Here is a 23,003-nt window from a genome sequence, read left to right as displayed (position 1 = left end):
TGCTAGGACCACCCATTTCCTTACTCAGCCCAGTCTTCCTAGTGACTTGAGAATTTTTCTCTAAGGCGGCTTTTGAGTGAGTCTAATCTCACCCACTATGTATTTTATTTGCCAAACTGTCATGGTTGGTGGTTGGTGGAGCTATGTCATGTCGGTAGCCCTGTTCTCAGAGGGCATACACATGCTCCCCAAAGCTTCCTTGGGCTGGGCTGGTAGTTCCTGGCTACACTCCAATCAGCCAGTCAGATCTCCTGGGAAGAGGGCGTAGAGGTCCATGAACACCCTTGTAGCTTTCCCTCTTGGCCTTATTTGTGTGAAACCTGGGCCTCCAGGATTGAGGCCTTCCAGAGGCGCCACTAATTGGCAGGCTCCGCTTTTGAGTTTGATTATTTTAGATTCCACATCTAAGTGAGATTCTGCAGTATTTGTCTTCCTATGTCTGGCTTATTTCAGTTAGCACAGTGTTCTCCAGGTTCATCCTTATTGTTGCAAATGGCAGAATTTTCTTCTATTTTAAAGTTGAATTTTATATATATATATATATATATATATATATATATATATGTATATACATACATACACACACACACACACACACACACACACACACACATATATCACCTTTTTTATCCATTGACATACATTTAGGTTTTTCTATATCTTGGCTCTTATGAATAATGCTTCAGTGGATATAAGAGTACAGATATCACTTTGAGATATTGATTTCACTTCCTTTGGATATATATGCAAGAGTGGAATGCTGGATCATACAGTAGTTCTTTTAAAAAATTTTTGAGAAACCTCCATACTGTTTTTCTTAGTGGCCGTACCATATTATATTCTCACCAATAGTATGAAAGGACTCCCTCTTCCCCACACCTTCACCAATGCTTGTCAGTAACTACTTAATGGGCACCAACCAAGTCTTGGGTCCTGTGCCAGGCAGCGGGGCTGCTGTGCTGACTGCACAGGCATGGCCTCTGTCCCCAGGAGACTCAGTCCCAGGTCTATGCACCCCCGTGCAGCTCCCGCGGCAGTTCATCTCTATCCTTGGCCTTGGCCTTCTTGCTGTCTCCAAGAGCTTAAAATATTCTGCACATTTTCCTGTTCCCTCCTCCAGACCACTTATAAGAAATGACAATAAGACTAGTCATAACACCAGTGCTTGGGGAGTCCCCCAGTTCCCACTTCTCCACACAGAAGCGTGTCTTTTCTGTCTCTAACTCAGCCCTTTCTCTATGGCCAAACTGCCCAAAGTCCCACAGAGACTCATTATTTTTAAGTACCTTGTAAATGTGGAACCTTGTCAAAGGCTCTTGGAAAATCTACATAGCTAAGAGGCACGTGCTGAGCTATGAATCAGGAGACCTGGGTTCTAGTCCTGAACGTCATTGGTTTATCCTGGAATTTGGAGCAAGGCATAGAACAGCCCCAGTCTTGGTTGCTTCATCGGTAAAATGAGAAGGACTATGCCGGCAGTCAACATCATAAAAATTTTACAACCGTCAGATGAAACACTGTTATTTAGGAATGCTTTGAAAGGTATAAAACAGAATATAAGGGATCATAATTTTGAAAATTTACAACAGCCCCTTCTTCATTCACAGGCATGATCCTCTCCCAGAAGAACTCAGCAGCAGACAAGGTCCCTCCGGCACCCCCAGGGCAATGTTTATTTAACACCATCTACTTTCAATCCTTGAAGGGATTCAGGTTTATCTGACCAATAGTGTAGTATGTAAATGCATAGAAGCCGGGACGCTAGAATCAGTCAGACCTGGGTATGGGTCAAGGCCATGCCATCAATAACTGGGTGACCATGAACAAGTTATTCACCCTCTCTGTACCTCTCCTGTAAATGGGGTTATATTAATGTTTATCTCATAGAGTTTTGAGGTTTTTTTATTAAAGTGTAGTTGGTATACAATATTAAATTAGATTCAGGTGTACAATATAGTGATCCTACATTTACATAACTTAGGATGTGTTCACCACACTAAGTCTAATAACCATCTGTCCTCATGCAAAGTTATCACATTACTGTTATTATGATGCGATTTTAGTGGGAAGGTAAATGCAAGCAGAATGCTTAGCATTGTACCTGGCACTACTGAGTCTTAACCACTCTTGTTGCTCTTGTTTTTGTAAGAGCCCAACCACTGGCAACTGGCCCATCCTACCTAAATTTTATGATTGTCCATCATTCAGCAAATCCCATTTCAAATGCCTTTTACCTGTATTTTGTGTGAGATTCTTTCAGTTTTCCGAAATAAGTAGTGGATGGGGTGGGGTGGGAAGAAAGGGAGACCTATCTTTCCAAAAACTGATTTCCTACACAGACAGAATGTGGAAGAGCGGCTATAACTCTATCCCGTCCCCCTGGGGAAGGCCAACCTGTGAGGACTCACTCCCTAGTCAATCCCTCTGTCCCTGCTTTTCTTCGGATGTCCACCTACATCCAGCACATCACCTCGTCCTAAAGAGCAGGGGAGTTGGAACTAAATGATAAAGAAGATCGCTCAGGCACGAAATCCAACTTCCCTTGGGGAGCCTGCTCCTGCCAGCGACCTGAGGGGACTGGAGACCAGCCAGGGTGCTCAGTGTCACTCTTGTCACTCTCCTGATGCTGCTCCAGAGGTGACTCGCAGCTGGAGGTGAAGCCTGGCTGGGCTGGGGGCCAAGGCCATCACCGTGCAGTCAGACTTGGGTGGTAATCTCAGCTCGCTCTGCATGAGCTCCCATTTCATTCAGATTAAGTTGGGAACTGGCCAGGTAGATGCCTGGTGGCTGGGGGAGCGGGCACAGGAACAGCAGGAGGGTTATTGGAATTGGAGGCATTTTGATTTTCAGAGCTAAACAGATCTCTCTTTAATTCCTTTACTAGTTTTTGGTGGTTGGTTTTTTAATGAGCTTAATGGGAAATCAGCAAAGAGGAGTTTTAATTTCATCAATGCATTTCTTCACTTTTAGAATCAATATTTGTCAAGCTCAAGTATGTGGGCATCACTGTCAGGAATGACTGGCGAAAGCCACTGGGATTGTACAGAGCAGAGACAGTGACCTCAGCTTCCTGCCTCAGGTCACACCCCAGGAAGGATCTGTGAAACTCAGCGAGGAACATGCCTCTCATGTCAGAGTTCTCTCCCCAGATTTTACAGCCCAGGCCAGGTGTTAGGTCTCATTTTCCTCATCTATGATCTGTATGTCAGTTAGGATTTTGGATACTGAAAAAGCCTTTTTATTACTTTAACAATAAGGACATATCTTGAGTAACAAGAAAGTCTTGACATAGGACTTTGGGGTTATTTTGATTCAGCGGCTCAGGAAATTTTTTTTTCTATCTCTGCTCCTGGCCTTCCCTGGTTCCAGCTCCCCTCCTTAGCACAAAAGCGCTGCCTGCAGTTCTTTGGGCTCCTGTTTCTCTGACCCTGTTGAGGGTGAGGAGATACCCTCTCTTACCCCATCATGAAACACAGTCCTCGCTTTGCTCTGATTGCACATGTTGATTGGCTGGGCCTGCTTTCTCTCCATCACTGTGATAAGAGAGTGGGATTAAATGGACTTGTTTATGACCATCAAGGACCCCCACAGCAAGCAGGGAGTGGGTCCAATCCCACCTCAAAGGTGAGAGAGGGTAGAATGGGTGCTGGAGGGGTCATGCAGGACATGACAAATCAGCACTAAAGTCATAAGATTGAGAGGTTATGTCAATAAGGAATTATATGAAAAACCATCTCCCTGTTGTCTAGGAAGGGCTTAAAAATAATGCTTAAGAGTAAAACAAATAAACAGACGGAGCCTGGGACAAACCTAAAATCACACGTGTGAATCACGAAGTACCCTGGTGTCAGAGTTCAGTGAATGCAACAGAAACGAGAGGCAGCCACCTTTCAGGTGACTTGATGGGGTAGTTGCCATTAATGTGGTGTCCCTGCTATAATTTAGTTCCTCTGAATAGCTCTCCTGTTCTCCTTCATCTTATAAGAGGTCAAAAATTAAATACTGAAAATTAAAAATAAGAGTACGTAGTGGGGATATTTGGAATGTAATTTTTTCTTTAGTGGTTTTTTTTGTTTGTTTGTTTTGTTTTGTTTTTACAGAGCCTTACATGGTATCTAATCAAGTTTGGTGATCTCCTAGCTCTCGCCTCTCCTGTTTCCCTTCCTGCTCCCCTCATCCTTCTCACATTGTTGACAGTGTTTAGTCCTGACTTATGTGGGTGGCCCTCTCAGCACTGGGTAGTGACCCTATCAAATCTATCAGCTCAAACGTGTGATGATTCTGATTCTAGAGTAGGAGCCAGCTTTTCTAGACCTGTCCTCCGTCATGGGGGATATGGGCAAAGCTCTTTCCTGGCTGTCCCCACGTTGTCCAAGCAGTTCCAGGAAGGACCTGTGGATGGGCCAGGACAATCTATCTGCTAAGTGTTCTTGTTCTGGGAAGACTGAGGATGACTCATGCCCGAAGCACGTTTTCCTGGAATGTCCACACCCCTTTCCCTGGGGACACAAATAGCACCTCTAGGAGGTTTCAAGACCCTGCATCTACACCAAAATCTGAGACATGAGCCACTGGTTCAATGGCCAGAACAAGCCCACTCAGTGTAAAACTTCTGGGTTCTCCTCACCTGGTTCCCTCCAAGGCACCACAGGGATAGCTGGGTACCAATGTCTAAGAATCAGCTCATGTTGTTTCACCCACATATTTTCTGTTCGCAAATGTGGCCAATACTATTTATTGCCTTTCTGTTACAGAATGACACTCTGCTCTGAGGCAGCTTCCCCAATCCCAGACCCACTCCCCACTGCCAGCACCATCCTCTTCTCCAAAACTTACCTGAGCCACAGGGAACCAAAGAAAAGAACTCCGGTTTTTGGTGAAGCGTGGTGTGGTCCCCCAGTCCCCTCTTTTTGCCATTCCCAGCATGAGGCCGTGGTGAGCGGTGTCACTCCTGCTCTTTTGGGCCTGGCCTCTGGGCACTGTGGAGACAGAGCTCACTGCCTCTGCCCAGGCTGTCGGAGGGTCTCGTGGCTGAAGTGCCACTGTGAACAGGGCAGGATCTGAACTCACCTCTGCTCTCCTCCCCTCTCTCCGCAGATCCGGGTGGATGGACCCAGGGGCAACGCCCTCCAGTATGAGACGGTGCAGGTGGTGGAGCCGGGCCCTGTGCTCCGGGATATGGCCTTCTCCAAGGACCACGAGCAGCTCTACATCATGTCAGAAAGGCAGGTAAGGCTCTCTGAGCTCTGTTAGACATTTGTCTTGCAGCTAAGTACTAGCCTGTGGCTCAGCAGGAAGCTACAGGAGGCTGGTTGCAGGGAGGGGATTTGATGTACGGCTCAGTGTGTATTCTTTCGGTTATGCTGCCTGAGGACTGAGGCTGAGTGCGCTGAAACAGGGAACAAAACATTTCAAACATCAAAATATCTGCGAGTCTAGACCAAACCCACTAACCTCAAAATGATGGTGTGTATAGGTTCTGGGTCAACATTGACTCTTTCCTGAAGACACCAGGTGCAGATGCCCTAGTTTTTGGTCCATATTTCCCTACACACTGTATACTCTCCTACCAAGGTCACCTTCCTAAACTCTGGACGTCTATGGTGGGCAAGGATTTGTTTCCTAAAAATCCTAGTTGAGGGAACATCATGGAAGAACCAGATGGAAGGAGATTCAGAAAATAAGGGCATGTCCTCAGCCTCCTGGTGTGCCTTTAGCTCTCACATGGGACCTCCAACAACTTCCATAAGGCGACACCAGGCAGGATGATATGGTGCAAGGATTACTGTTAGCTGATACTGGTTAGAAGGAGCAGTATTGGGCTTGCTTCTGGAACTCAGCTAGAACTAAGTTCTTCAGGTCATAATGAGACTCTATGGCTACAGCGGGCAAAGGAACAAATTTCGCCTGGGAAATTCCATATATTTAAGAGTATTTCCTGGAGTGCCCTAAGTCACTGCCCACAGACACACCCACCCCACAAGACACACACACCCCAAGTGTGGATTGGCACTGCCATACCTCTGACCCTGTTACCTCTATGTGGGATGAGTCATTCCTAGGAGCTGTCCCGTCAGCCCATGAATATGTATGTGGCAAAGGCAGCAACCATGAAGGGTAGATTCCCCCCTCTTATTCATCTTCATTAGTGAGGCCTGAACTCCCCAGAGGACCCTGCTCACAGAGTCGGGATTGTTCCTCCTGTCCCCTCACTGCACAGTGAGGGAGATAAATACCACATTATGCCACCCACAGGGCTTGTGCATTATGCCTTGGCAGCCCACAGCAGCCCCACCCTCCCCAAGAGCTCGATGACATCTTCTCTTGGTGTGGGACTCCCCATCCAGCCACACTGGGGCCCATTGTGGTGCCTGGGTTGAGGCTGCCATGTCTTGGACATGGCCTGACATAGTATCGAGAGGGAAGCATTTTACCCCAGGAGTCAGGACTGGGTATGAGGCTGCTCCTTTGCTTTCACTTCTTGCTGCCTTCCAAGGGGGGCCCCACTCCCCATTCCCTGCCTACCTCCAAGTCCCTAGACACTGAGATAAGCAGCTTTCCTGGGTGAAGGAATCCTTTGGAGAAGGCCTAAGATCTCCATAAGGCATTGAATATTTCAGGATTTCTTGCCTGATCTGAAAGCCAGGATTTCTGAACTTGGGACTTAAAACATGGAAGGGCTTCCAAAGATGGGAACTATAAGCTATGTGGCGTCACTTCTGATAACTGAGTTGGGATTCTGAGCTCCTTGTCCTTGGTCATTCTGAGAGTGTGGTCAGTGGTTAGAACCCATCCAGGCTGGGTAGTGAGGCATGCTGGGAGCTCTGGACTGTTGGGAATGAAAGGAAGGCAGGAATGGATAGGATCAGGACATTCATATTCTGGAGCTGCTCGTCATAGAGGTGGAGGGCTGCCTGCTACTCAAATCATAGTCCCAAGGCCCTCAACTCTAGGGCCTACACTGGTATGCAGTGGGTTTGCAGATTCATTGTAGGGAGCGGTAAGGCAGCACAGTGGTTAAGTGCACAGGTCTTGGTGTCAGATACCTGAGCATGCACCTAGGCTCCACCACTTACTAAGCATGATCTCAGGTAGTTCCTTAAACTCTTAAGGACTCAGCATTCTCAACTATCTTTATTCCCAAAACCAAATGATATAACGCTCGTAATAAGCACGAACCACGCCTGGAACAGAGTATGGGCTTGCTAAGGGGAAGCTCTTCTTCTTACGATATTGCAAAAGGAGAGTCTGGGCATTGGCCATGTTGGGAGTCAGGCAGGTGGCAACATCAAGATTCTGGGTGGTTTACCAGGTAGGAAGTGCAGGAATCCAGGTCAAGGCCAAGGTGGGCAGGGAGCAGAAATCTGGTCCCAGGAAGAACAGGTCAAGAACCCGCAGCCTACTTTACTGAGTGGACATACCGAGTAGAGCTCGGGGCAAGAGCTCCTTGGCAAAGGTACTGGAGGTGGAACCGCAAGCCCAGGGAGTCAGGGATGATTCCAGCCTCTGTGGCTGTGGGTGGGCGCACTCATAATGGGTCAGACACTTGTGGAGCTGAGTCTGCAGACTAAGGGTAGGTGCTCAGGAATGATGTCTGCTCTGCCCGGAAGGTGCTTCCCTTTCTCATTTGGCTATTTTTTCCTTGTCCTTCAAAACTTACCTCAGTTGTCACATTCTCCAATGAGTGATTCCTGATCTGTGGTTAGACACCCCTGTGTTCTCTCTTCCTAGTCTGGGCTGTGATGATGACTTCCTTGTTTTTCTCCCCTAGCAGACTATACAGGGCAGCCTTATATCCTCTTGGTCTGCCTAAACCTTACCTAATAGGCCCTTGATAAATGTCTGATGAATGAATAAGTGAGCGAATGAATCCACAGTGTCTTCATTGAACCATAATTGGAAAAGAGTGGGACTGATAAAAATTATTTATTGCCTCTCTTAATTTCCAAGTTTGAACCTACATAATTAAAAAACTACACTTCAGATAAAGAAAACATCCCAAACTCCAGTCGTCTGTTTATTACTGCCATGACTTTTGCCCTATCCTGAACTATTTTTTTGCTTAGTTTTTTTATTTAAATAAACTTACTATTTAAACATAAATAATCTACTTTAACCATCCCTTAAACAGTAATATTATAGATCTGACATGCTAGTCATATAGTACAATACACCTAACTGTGATATTGTGATATGTAAGAAGTATATATTTGGTCTTCATCCCCATTTCTGGCACAGTGCTTCCAAAACCTTTGGAATTTCTTAAATGACAAGCAATGGGAACATCTTTTGTTATAATACTTGGTATCTTGTCCTTCAGAGCCATAAAGAATGAATTGATGTCTTGTTATTCCTAAGGAGCTTCTTCTCAACCTCAACTGAGTTTGTGTGAATGAGGTGATTTTTTGAAAGCCCCTAAAGATGGGGGGCTGGTTGCTAGGGGAGCCAATCATGTGATTAGAGGGTTGGAAGGAGTAAGGACTGTGTAACTAAGAGAGGTAGAGAATGGAGTGTGGTGCATGTGTGTGTGTGTGTGTGCATGTCTGTCGCTGTCTGTGTGTCTCCATCAGCCCTTTTCTTGCTTTGCACATGTCTGTGTGTTTGTATATGGTGAATCTTTACTACAGCTCTAGGACTCCCAAGGGAATGTGTATACACACTGAAACACTGTGATCAAAACCTGCCAACCCGACAGGAGGGGAGTGAGAGGAAATGTCAGCCAGTAGATAAGTGGGGAGCTGACGCGGCCAAGCTGGGGTTGTCCTCAGCTGCCCCGGAGTGACCACCCCTTCCCGGGAGAGAAGCTGCCCTGCACACAGGGAAGCTCTTCTTTGATAGGCCCCAGAGCAAGTGGCAGATTCCCAGTCAAGCTCAGCCTCTGCCATTCCACACATCAGCTCTCTCCTGCCTGAAAGCCAGAGGCCCCGAGCACATGTGTCTGCTTGTGATACACACTTTCAGTCATGTCTGGTCCAAAGCTGACTTTCATGGTGCTCTTGTTTTACTGACTCTGACAGTGGGGCTGCTTCCAGGTGCCTGGGGATACTCACCGCCAGTCCTCAGGAGCTGGTGGCACTCAAGTTCTAGCCGTGATGCCTGCAGGGGCTGAGGAGGTGGGTCTGGAGGTGGGCCCGCTGGTCAGAAGGCAGGGCCGGGTGGGCAGATCTTCTTGGCTCCTTCTGATGCAGGTGTTCCAAGGACCTGAATGTCCATGACCCACTGTGGGTTCTTGACTTCACACAGGAAAGACTTCAAATACAAGCCAGCATAGAGTTTAAAGTGAAAAAGAGTTTATTAGTGAAGGAGTGGGAGGGAGAGAAGGCCACTCCATAGTCAGAGCAGCCCCTCCCTAGAGGGACTTGCTTTTTCTATTGAGACTCGTTTAATCGAGGGGTAGGGCATGCAATAAGGGCGGAAATTTTCAGGACCTTCATGAGAAAGGAGTGGAGACTTCTCAGAAGAGCACAGTTGGCCATTTGTGTCCTTATATGGGCTTTCTGTTTCCAATCATGGCAGCAGGGGTGTGTGGTTGAGAATGCTAATGTATTACAATGAGCTAATGTATTGCGAGGTGAAATTAGTCTCCAGGTTGGATCGAGCTGATCTTTGGGCTCTAAACCACAAATATGTCTTACTATTTCCTTGATAGTCCTTGTAGCCCATATCAATTACAGCCATTTCACTGGATACCCTGTCTCACTTCCAGCATAATCCAGTAGTGAAGGAGGGAGGGCCATCTGGCTTTATAATGTATCACCCAGGCCTGATTCATTTATTCACTCAACAAATACTCAGTAAGCACCTACTATGAGCCAAGTGCTACCAGAGGCATTGGGGAAACAAAAATGAAGAAACAGAAAAATATTTCTGACTTTAAGAGCCTATAATTTTAGCAAGAAGAAGTGGCAAAGAAGCAGTCAACATACTAGAAAAATCATATAGTCGGTCAGCAGGTGACAAGTGCTATGGAACAAGGAAGTGGAGTGGGGTCAGTGGGATCTTGGAGGGTTGCAATTTTAAGTGGAGGGGTCACTGAAGGCTTCCCAGAGCAGCTACGGGGGCCTCTTGAGGGTACCTACCCCTTGCCTGTTCTTTGTGGGTTTTTTAGGCTCTTTGTTGGGGTTGTGAAATTGAGAAGATGGTGAAGCCTGAGTGGTGGGTGGGAATTGGGGGAGGATGCTTTTGTGACTGTGATTTTTTCCATGTTGAATTTCAGAGGGAAGTTCAGTTCAAGGGAGGGTGGTACTGTGGTCCAGGGCAGGCTCTTGCAGTTTGGGGTTTAGACTCCTAACTGGATGGTGCTGGGTCCCCTGTGTGATGAGGGATCTGACAGCCTCATATCCTTCCCATCCCAGCCTGCCTCTCGGGGGGTCTGAGGATTCTGAGGTCCTGGTGTGAAGTCTGACATCTCAGAGGTTGGCCCACATTGTTCTCATGGAAGGTGCAATTTTGGAGACAGTGTCTGCAGCCAGAGGTGATGGGCCCAGGAAGAATGATTCTGTTCTGTTGGTGCTGGGTCCCTGAGCATGTCTGTTGGAGATGTTTCCGAGGTGACATGGCAGTCTCTCCGTCATCTGCCTGCCCCTGAAGGGGGCTGAGCTGTACATTCCAGTTTGTGTTTGGATGGGTGACACTATGACAAGCCCATTTGGATGTGTGCTCCTGGCACCCAGACCTGGCTGTTCTGATAGCTCCTGGGAGATGGAACTCAAAGCAAAGGCCTGAGAGTGAGTGACAGGGAACAGAGCCACCTCAGACTCATAGAAAGAAAGAGGCTATTGCAGTGTTCACCCAATTCCACTCAGGTGGATCTCAAAGTTTCCGGTATATCATGACGGAGGTGTTCCCACCTCTCCCTTCCCTCCCAATGAAGGCAGAGTCTCCATCCCCATCTCAGAACTGGTGGGACCAGCAGGGGAAAGGACCTCCTGCTCCGGTTTCCCACACTCGGGTGCTAGGATCTGGATGCTCCATTGCACCTTGAAACCCCTAGAACTGGAAAAGCCCCCAAGGCTTATCGGGCCTTTCCGCCCTCTGATTAATGAGCAGACTGAAGCTCAGAGAAGTCAGTGTCTTGTCTGAAGTCACACAGCAGGTTGGGAGAGGAGCTGAGCTAGAATGCAGCTTAGCACCTATTGCAATGTCTTCTCCAGCCCCTCTTGCAGTGAGGAACATGGAGGTCTTTGTGGGGCAAGAGTTTCCCTTTATCTCCAAGTCTTCCCAGCAGGGGATTATGTACCCCTTTCCTCAGCCTCCAAAACAAGCTAAGAAAACTAAAGGACTTGCTGGGGGTGGGGTAGGCTGAATGGGGTGCATCAGCCATGACAGTAAGGGCTCAAGGCTGCCCTCACTGCTCATGAAGGAGGCTGCATGGTTTGTTCTTCCTTGGCTCCAGCCCCTTTACAACATCTATTCTAGCGCATCTTGGGGCACACAGAGCCCCAGATACAACCAGTCCACCCCATAGAGAGAGTAAGCAGAGAAGCATGCCCCATCCTGTTCCTACAGACACCCGCCTCCTATCTTGTTCCTACAGACACCGTCCCCCATCCTGTTCCTACAGACCTCTCTAGTGCCCACTCATATAGGCATGAAAGTCTAACATCTGCCCGTGATGGAGTTTAGTAGCCTGCCTGAGAGGAAGAAATGGCAGTGGCTCGACATTTCTCAGACAGCCGTGGGGGTGCCTGGGATCACCAATGTGTGCAGGACGGAGACCACAGGTAGTCGTGAACAGTCATGAACTTGGGTTTTCATCCGGGCCCTCTGCTCACCAGCTCTGCCTCTGAGGTGAGCCGCTAGAGCAGTTTGTATTTTAGTTTCTTCATTTGTGAAATGCAAGGCAGATAAAGTCTACCTTTCAGGGCTTTTTATTATTTTTTTTACTTTATGCACAAACCAGTTGTGTCTTTTATTTAATGTTATTTTTTTATAAAATTTTTCTTTATTGATTAAGGTATTACATATGTGTCCTTATCCCTGCATTGCCTCCCCCTCCCCACTCATGCCTCACCCCCCTCAGCACTTTTAGGATTAAAGTTAGTATAGGTAAGGCATGTATGGGCTCTTAGCAAGTTCAAAGTTATCATCATTATTATGTTTGCTAATACTCTCAGGAAACGCTGAAGGCCATTTCAGCTCTGGGTGCTGGCTCCCCCTGATTCCCTGGCACCCCTCATGTGTTTGGAGCTCCTCAGAAAATACTAAGGCTGTATGCTCCCTTCACACCTATTAGCACCGCCCTCAAGGAGACTGGAGGGCCTGGAGACTGGGGCCTCCTTCCCAAGCCTTTGCTGGGCTTCCTGGAGTAATTCTCCCTCAGCTCTGGTGGACAGATTTTAGTCCGTCTGTGTGCAGCCCCACAGGCTCGAGACTGTCACAGATACAGACCAGGCAGCTGACTTAGCTTCTGGCTCCTCATGTATCAGGACTTCCCAGCAGAAGGGAAATGGCTTGTTCCCCTTCTCTCTGCCAGAACAAGAGAAGAAGAGGGAATGTGTAAAGGTGGGGCAGGGGAGGCTGAGGGAGCGGGTGGAGTGGGAGAAAGGCAGGGAATCTAAGGGCAGGTGATCAGGGAACAGCCTTGGTAGCTCTCTCATCCTGAACCCCATTAAGCATCTGTCTCCATCTGTCTCCGGCAATTGCCTGGCAGTCAGATCAACTCCCCACTCAATGCCAACGTCTCCATACTTTCCGGGCGCTTGAAATGCCATTTTTAAGACAACTGCCTGCAATATTCCACTTAACAGCACGTGAGGAGACTCCACCACTTGGGCAAACAGGACGGGGGCTGGGTCTCTGCCCCCTTTCAGCCCACCCCTACCCCCATGTGTGCTTATTAAGTGTCCACTGTGTGCCCAGCACAGGGCTGGACGTGGTGCAGAACAGAGAAGAGTAGAAGGAGGCCTGTCTGGAAGCGCTGTGGGGTGAGATGGGGTCACGCTCCAGCTTGCAGGGCACTGAGAATAAAATAGTCCACTGTGGAGGTAGCCCTGGAACCCAGCATCCTGGTAGAGTTAGGGCTCAGGCGAAAAATGATGTCAGCTTGAAAGGATGGAGCTCCAGGGATGTTTCCCAAGACAATCCTCAATTCTGTTAACCCCTTCTTGGCTCCCACCTCCTCTTACCTGGGTGGGTGTGGGCGATGGAAGCTGACCCCCACAGCCCTGCCCTCTCCCCTGGAGGCTAATATCTGAGTGAAAGTGGCTCACATTCCTGAGGATGGACTTGTGCTTAAGTTCTGCAGAAAGAGAGGCTGGAAACATTGGGTACTCAGTTGACTACCCATGAGACACTTTCAGAAGTAAATAGAATTGTGTTAATTTGTGCCATTATGCAAATGACTAGGTAATACCTATATGCAATATATATATATATATATATATATATATATATATATATATATATATATTGGAGAAATATGCAAATTAACCAAGATGCTGTAACTGGTCCACCGGACAGGAGGAGGTTGCATGTGCTGCGTCAGGGGCGGGGTGGCAGGGGCCTCCGTGCCTGCGCTGGGGGACGGTCTGATCAGCAGTGGCCGTGGCTGCTTCAAGGACTGGAGAGGGAGGCAGGGCTGGACCGGCAGCAGTCATGGCTGCTGCGGGGCCAGGGGAGTGAGGCAGGGCCATACCCGCGACTCGAGGGTGGGTGGCACTGTGCGATTTTCGAATCGCTTGCTGGGCTCCTAGTATAGGTATAAAAGGTGAAATTACAAACGGCAGAACTACGTCTCATCTGAGTCTCTTAAGTGCATTTCGAATATTATGTATAGACAATGGAGACATGAATTTGAAACTGACTCAGACGGTGCGATCATTTCAAAGGAACGTGTGATGATTGAGGGGGAGACTATCTGGATATATTTGCTTAAAGAAAGTTGTGCAAGGCCACGAAGGAGTGGAGAAACAGGTTGGAAATAGGTATATCCTCCTCAGAAAGGATTCAGGTGCAGAAAGCTATCCAGCTCCCTGCTGGGTGACCTGGAGGTGGTTGAGGAGCCACCAGCCCTGGCTTCTGGTCCTGGCTCTGTGACTTTCTAGCTATATGACCTTGGACAAGATATGTAACCTCTGGGTCCTTCAGTTTTCTCAACAGTAACATGGGGATATGCTAGTGCCATTGCCTGAGTGGTCCAGTGAGTAAATTGGAAAACATATATAATATTCTTAAAAAGTGCCTGGTGCAGAATGAGGGCTCAATACATCTTAGCTTTCATCTTTACTATTTTCAATATGCTGGACTATTAGAAGGGTGTCTATATTTTATTTAAAAACATCACCTATAATATTTTTACTTCCATCATTTATAAATTCACTCCTATCTCCTCTAGGACATATCAGGCCCTTAGAGTGACAGGTTTCTGGTACTTAGAGTAACAGAGGGCAAACCGGGTGGCCCCCAGCAGCCACACTTCCCAGGCAGCTGAGGGCTCCGTAGCTGCTCCAGTGAACTGTTTGTGCCCAAGTTGCTTCCTTGAGACACTGCCTTTGACAAGGGTCACCACTAACCCTGCTTACCCTCAGGGTAAGAGAAGAGGCCTTATCCTCTGACGCCACCTTTAATGAACAAAACTTTCTGATAAATGCTCACTCGTTAAGCTGAGGGCATCTCAGGACACAAGCAATACACACATGAAGTAGGACATGAAACGAAGTCTCCCCCCTGGGTCTCACCTGGGTATTGCTTTAAGCAAATGCCATGAATGATCAGATGGGGCAAGGGAAGAAGCTATTAGAACTTCTATTTTTTTCTACTTAAAAAAGTTAAGCTTTACCTATGTTTAATAGACAGTTGATACTGGATATTGCTTCCTGGCCTTGGTCGCTATGTCAGCCATTCATGTGTCAGGAGGGAACTAGGGGCATGGGAGGGCCACATCTCTGAGGGGTGGACACAGGGTTCTTACTGCCTGGCTCAGTTTCAGTGCAACAAACTGGTGATTTGCGTATGACAGGTATTATCAATATTGTGAAAGCAATCCTTTAAATAGAATCTTTACAACACTTGCCATCAGATGGGAGTGACCATGAAAATTTTTTGTGTGGCACAGGGGTTGGCTGGCTAGGAAAGCATAATTAAGCGTTTTTCCCTTTAAAAGAACCACAATGTTCCACATTTGCTGGCCTTTTCAGTTCTAATGAGCAGCTGTCAAAAGTATGCCACTTTACTGATAACTTTGAAAAATTACCCACTTCTCCTGCCCCTTCAGTTAAGGCAGTGCATTAACAATGAGTTAGAAAGTAACTACTTTCAGAAAAAAATATGGCACGGAGAGACCCTTTTGGAAAGAAAAAAAAAAAAAAGGATGTTTGGAAATATTTGCATCTTTATGTGATTTTGTTGTTGATATGACTAAGCGTGACACTTTAAAAACTCATCTAAATTTTTTAAAAACTTGAAAACAGAATTTTCTACCGGCCTGAAAATCTTCCAAATGGAGAATTTCAGGGAGTTTTGACCCATTTGTTTAAAAATATAAAAATTTAGCACCGTTCGATTCGTTGAAAGAATAGCTGATTGACATCAGAGAAGATGGAAATCTATTAGCTGAATTTCAACTGCAATCTTTGCATAATTGGTGCATGAGACTGAAAAAAAGTATTGTGGTTTCCTCAGCTGAGCCAACTGCGCTTTTTGCATCTCTGTGCCTATGTGAGCTGTCTTTTCCCGTTAAGACAGCCATTAAAACAAAGTATTGAAATAAATTGAACCTTAGACCTCAGAACCCCATATCAGTAAGTGTTAAACAAAGATTTTCAAAAATAATGAAGCCAATCCTAACACATCAGTCTCACAGCAAAACATTTTGTATCATTCATTAGTAAGATAAAATAAAATAATGCTATTTTATCTCACTTCTTTAATTCCTAATTCCATGTATATTTGATAACGCAAGTATATTAATAATAATATATATTATTTGTAAACATTTATAGGTGTTTTTTGTAGGTTCATGCTCAAAATTTTATTTACTACAGGGTGTGCAATTAAAACTCTTTAGAGACCTACTGGCCATTGGAGTGTGTTAATTTGCAGCTACTTCATGTGTAATCTCATATCCACCTCTGCCTTTGACTTTCCTGTTTCCTTCTACAACTATCTCTTTTGTACTCAGGTGATTGTTGTTTAGGCCCAGCTCAGCAGTCCACTGTGTGCAGGGGTATCGATGTGGGAGGAGACAGGGTGGTTAATTTCTTTATTTCTGGGGAATTTACCCAATGCATTCTAAATCTTTTGGGGGCCCAGGTCCCTGGGCAGCAGACAGAAATTTTTCTCTGAGAGCAACCCTAGTCATTTGCAATGGTGCTGAGAGATAAGGAAATCGCTTATCGCTCAGACAAGCAGATAGCATCCTGATGATTATGGCCGTTCAAGCTGACAGGGAAGATTCCTGTCAGAATGGCCAGAATGACTGTGGAGCTTGCGAATAGTCACCCAGACATAAACCTGCCAGTCCAGAGTGAGCCTTTTGGAAGGCTGTCTCCCATTTCCCATCTTTCCTCCTTTGTTTCAGCTCATTCCCATTCTTCCCTTTATCCTGTTTTTTTTTTTGGCATTCCTCCCACCTTTCTCCTTATGTTTATCTCAATCTCATTCTTCTCCACATTCACATCCCATTTCCCCAATTCTTGGGGGAAGAGGGGGAGCTGGAATGGGGTCAGGCCAGTGTTTTTCAAATTGTCGGTCATGACACATTAGTGGGTCACGAAATCAATTTAGTGGGTCACGAAATCAATTTAAAGGGTCATGACCAGAATTTTTTTTAGTGGCAAAGAATAAAGTCGAATAGAACAGTGTCCATCAAGTACAGTAAGGATAGGTACTATTTGTGAAACTATGCATGTCGGTGTATGTGTGTGCCTGGGTTGCAATGGAAAGCACACCTCTTGCCAAGCGTCATGGTCAAATGAAAGCCACTGGTCTCGGGGATACCGTGTTGCATACACTGGCAATAAATTGACTTTAGCTTTGAGCATCCCACTCATATGTCAAGTATTTCTAATAACATTATATGACCTTCCACTAGTTCCTATTCAAGTGATCTCTCAATTTCAATAACTTGGCTTCAACAATTACTTGGGACAGCTTAGTGTGACAGCTGTGGGGTGGTGGATGGGGTTGGTCACAGAGTAGGGCTCATTGGAATCCAGGCCTTGACTTGTGAGACCCGGACTTCTGAGTCAGTTTTCTCATGTATGGACCAGGTCAGTGCTTTCCTACCTATTCTTTTGTTAAGGCACATGTGGAAAACATATTTTTACAGCTCGATGGGATGTTGGAGGTCTCCTCATGACCAGAGGGGACCAAGTTCTGGGGAATACTGTCCTCTAGGCATTTCCCAGCTTCCCCAGGGGCTGAAAGAATAAAAATTGTAGCACATGCCCCGGCTGGGTGGCTCAGTTGGTTGGAGCATCTTCCTGTACTCCAAAAGGTTGTGGGTTTGATTCCCAGTCAGGGCACATACCTAGGTTGTGGGTGTGACCTCCAGTCAGGGTGCATACAGGAGGCAACCGATCTATGTTTGTCTCTCAGACCAATGTTTCTCTCTCTCTCTCAATACAAACATATCATTGGGTGAGAATTTAAAAAAAAAAATGGTAGCATATAAATGGCCCATACATTGCATCCCACCACTCACCAGAGTGGAAGCAGTGCCTAGATGACCACAGTTGACAAATAGGACTGGAAATCCTTATTCCTGCAACTCTATGTGTGTGTCTCCCTACTTGGAACATACAAAGATGCACAAGACATCCATGCTCTCTGGAGCCTCCTATTTAGCGGTTGTGCTCACCCCCTGCAGTTTGCAAGAAATACTGTGTGGTACAGCACCAGCTGAGTCATGATTGGCTCTCTTTTGCAGTGGCCTCTCCTTGCCTGGAGCCCTGACACTTGAAAGTTTCTTTTCCCCCTGTGGGAACCGAATGAACCCCAGAATTGCCTTGCAATCTTGATATTTCTTTATGGGCATAAACCTAAGGCAAATCAAGATGAGAAGAACAAACTTCAATGGCTCTTCAAATGCCAAGTCCTGGTGCATTCACTGTGTGCACTGAAGGGAGTGAAACTAATTACTGCCTTCTTAAAGAGCTGAGCACCGGTGGATACGCCCTTGAAAGTGGCCAGCAGAAATGCTTCTTGCAAATCAGTCTCTCTGCCAGAGCCTTTGCTGCCCGAGGACCCCTGCCTCGGGCCATTAGCGAAGAGGCTGGTCATTATTAAGTAGCTGGCATTGACTGATGACACCAAGCTTTTTTTTTGGTTGTGCATGGGCTGTTGGCGGGCTCTTAGTTGACCCCTGGAATTTGGAGTTTATTCTGCCATGAAAACAAAGAAATAAATGAGAGGAATGAGCAGAGGTCCTCATGGTTAGACACATTGGTTAAAGACAGCTCAACAGTCTGGTCTGGCACTTCCCCAAGGCCACACCCACCAAAAGAATCTAGTCTTGTTAATACTCCAGAGTAATGGCACCACTCCTCTCCAAACCAGGAGAGAGATCCCCTGCCTCACCCCCCACCCCCAGGGGCTGGTACCACAGAAAGGGATGGTGTCTGTACAACATCTAACACACTGGAAAAGATTCAGTTTCCTTTTTATGTAAGGGATCCATTCTATAAAATATGCTTACCTGATAGATTGTATGTTATAAGTGCCATAGGAATCCTCTGCATAGACAGTAACTCTCTTAACAGTTATTTACTTTGTCAGGTCATATTTGCCTTTTTTTAAAAAATATATATTTTATTTATTTTTTACAGAGAGGAAGGGAGAGAAATAGAGAGTTAGAAACATCGATGAGAGAGAAACATCGATCAGCTGCCTCCTGCACATCTCCTACTGGGGATGTGCCCGCAACCAAGGTACATGCCCGTGACCGGAATCGAACCTGGGACCTTTCAGTCCGCAGGCCAACGCTCTATCCACTGAGCCAAACCGGTTTTGGCTGACTTTTTTTTTTTAAGTGAGATGCCATTGTTATCAAATGGTGTCCTTTCAACTCAATTCAACAAGCACATGTTGTTGACCTGCTAGAGAGGTTGGCAAACTACCATCCAAACCTGGTAGTCAACTTGTTTTTGCAAATAAAGCTTTATTGGAATCTTGCCATACCCATTCATTTACATATCATCTATGGCGCTTTTACTACAATGGCAGAGTTGCATAGTTGAGACAGGCCACCTGACCTCTGCCAACTCCAACATATAAACTCTCTGGCCTTTTATAGACTACTAGAGGCCACGTGCATGAAATTTGAACATGTGTGCGGTTCCTAGGCCTGGCTGTTGATCAAAGTGCAAGCATCTGGCTTGGAAGGGCAGGTTCCAGCTGACCTTTGGGCCCTGGGCAGCACCTGGGGCCCCCAGTCCCCCGCGTGCCCCCCTCCACCTGAGTCATCGGGCCCCTGCCCGGCTCCCTCAATGCCTGAGAGCCGGCCACTGGTTGCTGTCTGCGGGGTGATCAGCAAGGTAATCAGGCCCCGCTCGCACCTGCCTTGGCCTGGTGCCGCTCGCTCATCTGCTCCACCATCCTACCACGGTCCCACTCTCATTGGGGCCCATCGGGGCTGGCAGTACCTCCACTGCTGCCCGCTGCCAGCCTCGCGTCGCCAATGCCTGCCATGTTCCATGCCGCCCCTGGTGGTCAGTGCACATCATAGCAAGCTGTCGAACTCCTGGTCGAGGGTACAATTTGCATATTAGGCTTTTATTATATAGCATAGTGTTGTTTCTCCTGACCTACTATGTGTTAAACCTCAAGGTCAGGGAACAAAGGAATGGGTACAAAAGAAGTCTGGCAAGATCCTTGCCCTCAGGGAGGTTACAAGTTCATGGGTGAGAAGGATCTTAAACACATGAAGCATAAATCAAGAGTTTTTGGTTTTTGGTGCAGCCACATAGTATGTGTCCTCACCCCTGGACCTCTGCTTCCACCCTGTCCAGGATGCCCTGCGACTCATCTCACCAGGGAAATTGTGTGCAGGCTTCAAATCTGCGTTCCACCCTGAGTCATCCTCCAGACCCTCCAGACTGTTGGTCTTTGCAGCCAGAAGGGACCCATGTGGCGATTTGTAGTGTGAAGATGCTCAATATGCATTTGGTGCATGTAAATGAATCCTCACACTGATCTGGGGAAGATGGAAGAAACCTACCTGAAATGACCTTCTTTCTCTTTACCAATTAAAAAAAAAAATCCCTACGGAGTTTGAACTAAACTCATGAGATTCAACTCCCTACACAACACCTCAGGCCAGGACCTTGCCTTTGGCTTTAAGCCAAGTCCAAGGGTCTCCAAAATAACTCAACCAGTTTGGAAATTGACTTCTATGCAATTCTTCTATGGAGAATATCTGTACATGTTGGTCATATAGGGGAAAAGAAGCCAAATAACATATTCCTCTTCTGCTTTTCCTCTAAAATCTCCTAAATCCCACCTCCGCACAGAAGGAAATTTTAAAAAGTCAAAATGAGAACAATAATTTTATGTGACAAGATTATTTATATGGCTGTTCTTCCCGTGATAAATCCATCCAGGGGCTCAGCACCTCCTCCAGATGCCAATTCATAAATCAGGAAATGCTATTACCCACCGGCCATAAAAAGCGAGCCCACCCCAGCACAGAGGACTCATTTCAGAAGTGGCTGCCCCATTTCATGGCAGAAATGAGTTCAGAAAATCCACCTGGCTGTCCAAAGGGAGGAGAAATGTCTTTTATTTGATAAATAATCAGTCTTTCCTTCCTCTCAATCCCTTTCCCCCTAGATATATATAGAATTAATGGTACAGATATATGCCGTCCCACAGAAATAATAATAACAAGGCTAACTAGATTGAAAGAGGGCGAAGGGCAAGAGTGAGCATGGTGAGAAGCCTGCAGACTTCCTGGGAAACCTTTTATACCAGTTTAGATGTAGCTCATGAATAAACTGCTTGGAAACAATTTAATGAGAGTCCTCCTTTCTAGGCATCCCTCCTGCAAGCACCCTTCAAGGTCAGGCAGAGAACCAAGGAAAAGGGTTGGGAAGGAGGGAGTCATTGCAGAAATGGCTAGAGGGAGTAGGCAAAGTCACTGGATTTGCTTGTGGTTCCTCCAATGTAATCGTATACACTTCATTTCTTTCTTAGTGGATGTGTGTTGAAATGGGAAGGGGATATAAAGAGAATTCAATAAAAGAGAAGAAAGGAGGAGAGAGAATGAGAAGGAAGGTGGCAGGAAAACTCATCAGGGGCTACATGGTCACAGTCACTTGACAAGTAGGCAAGATACAGCGGTAGACAAAGCACATGATGCCCACACATATTTGCAGCTGACATTCTAGAGGGGGTGGGGACAGACCATAAACAAGTCAGCAAATAAATAAGCAAGATGATTTCTTTTAGTAATAAGTGCTATCACTGAAATAAAACTGAGTTACATGATACAGAGAAGCTGAAACTAAGAATGGGGCGAGGCAGGTGCAGACTAGGTGGCCCAGGAAGCTCTTTCTGAATTGATGACATGCGAGTGGGCCAGATATTCTACAGATATTCTCCATAGAAGAATTGCATAGAAGTCAATTTACAAGCTGGTTGAGTTATTTGAATATCTGTGAGGAGACCATTCTAGACGAAGGAGACAGCAAGTGCATAGGCCCTTGAAACAGGATGCAGTTGGTACATTCAAATAAAAGGGAGTCTCTATAAAGATAGAAGTCAGGAGCAAAGGGGAGCCCACACAGATGTGCAGGGGACAGATTTTGGAATCTGCGAGGGCAGTGCTAGCCCCAGGTGGTGGTGACTAATTTTCTATCCAATTCACCCATTATAGTAACAGTCAGTGCGTCCTGCAAAAAAAGGGGAGGCACCTTCCAACCTTTGCTTATTGCCTAAACTGGCCTTTGCTTGGGCATCTTAGTCCACTAGCACCTCAAGTACAAGAGAGAGAGATGCTCCATCAGTAAACAGCAATAACGAAAGCTAATAGTTACTGACTGCTTTGTGTTATCCCAGCAGAGTTTTGGGAGAGGGATTGTGTTTTGTGTTTTGCCAGCTTAATTGAGGCATAATGAACACACAGTCACCAAGTTCAAGTGTAAGGTTATATGGCAGTGATGAAATAGTTCTGTATCCTGATTGTAGTGGTAGTTGCATGAATCTATACATGTGTTAAAATGACAGAACTATACACACATTTTACAACAACATCAATTTCCTGGTTTTGATATAACAATTTTTTTAAGATGTAACCATTGGGGGAAATTGGATGAAGGGTACATGGGACCTCTCTGTACTATCGGTGCATCTTCCCATGAATCTACAATTATTTCAAAATGAAATGTTGTTTTAAAAATTAAAAAAACAAAATCAAAATTTTAAAATGTAGAAGGAAGTCAGAAAATATTTTAAAATATGTTGTGATAATACGTTGCAGAGAAGATCCACTATTGGATACAAAAGTTAGTAACATTTAGAGGAGAAACAGGATATTTGCATAGTCCAGCTATTTCCTCCAGAGTATTTATTAACTACAAATTCAAAAATAGTAACTTCACAGTGGAGAAACCACCTAAGCCAAGGGATCAAGGTTAAAACAATCAGTCAGAAGACATAACAATATCATGAGCCCCTTGATGAGATGCACCGAGGATACAGTATTGGTTCTGTGACCCTGGAGTAGCCTCCCGGAATCTCAGCAGTGGGATCAGTACCTGAAGATCTCCACCACAGAACACTTATCTATAGATGGAGGACATGCCTTGGCAGCCTACTGGATTCCATAAAAATGATCACCCGTTCATTAAAATATTTTAACCGTACATAACAACCACTTCTTCAGAGAATAAAAGAGAAACTCTGTTTTCTAACGATAGCCATTTCCTGAATTTATTTTAGTCTCTGCTACTAAAGTTTCATAGAGCCTGGCTTGGCAGGCCTAATTCGACAGAGAGCCCATCCCACACTCTGTAGGGGTGGAGAAGATGAGGGACTCTTGTGGCTTGAGGTTCTGCAGGTGGGAC

The 23,003-nt window shown here is 46.1% G+C and overlaps 1 protein-coding gene across 2 annotated transcripts in view; it reads left to right on the top strand.

Moving 5' to 3' along the window:
* PLXNA4 (plexin A4) overlaps nt 1-23,003 on the top strand; it is a 413,941-nt gene that overhangs the window by 257,774 nt on the left and 133,164 nt on the right. For both annotated transcript variants that reach the window (XM_070423914.1, XM_070423915.1), the window contains exon 4: nt 5,098-5,229. In XM_070423914.1, the coding sequence (XP_070280015.1) occupies nt 5,098-5,229 (132 nt within the window). The remainder of the gene's footprint in view (nt 1-5,097; nt 5,230-23,003) is intronic.

Source organism: Myotis yumanensis, unplaced genomic scaffold (genome assembly GCF_028538775.1).
Source record: "Myotis yumanensis isolate MYYU_CA2020_CCGP unplaced genomic scaffold, mMyoYum1.0.hap1 SCAF_9, whole genome shotgun sequence".
Taxonomy (NCBI): Eukaryota; Metazoa; Chordata; class Mammalia; order Chiroptera; family Vespertilionidae; genus Myotis; species Myotis yumanensis.
This window is presented reverse-complemented; position numbering and strand designations above follow the sequence as displayed.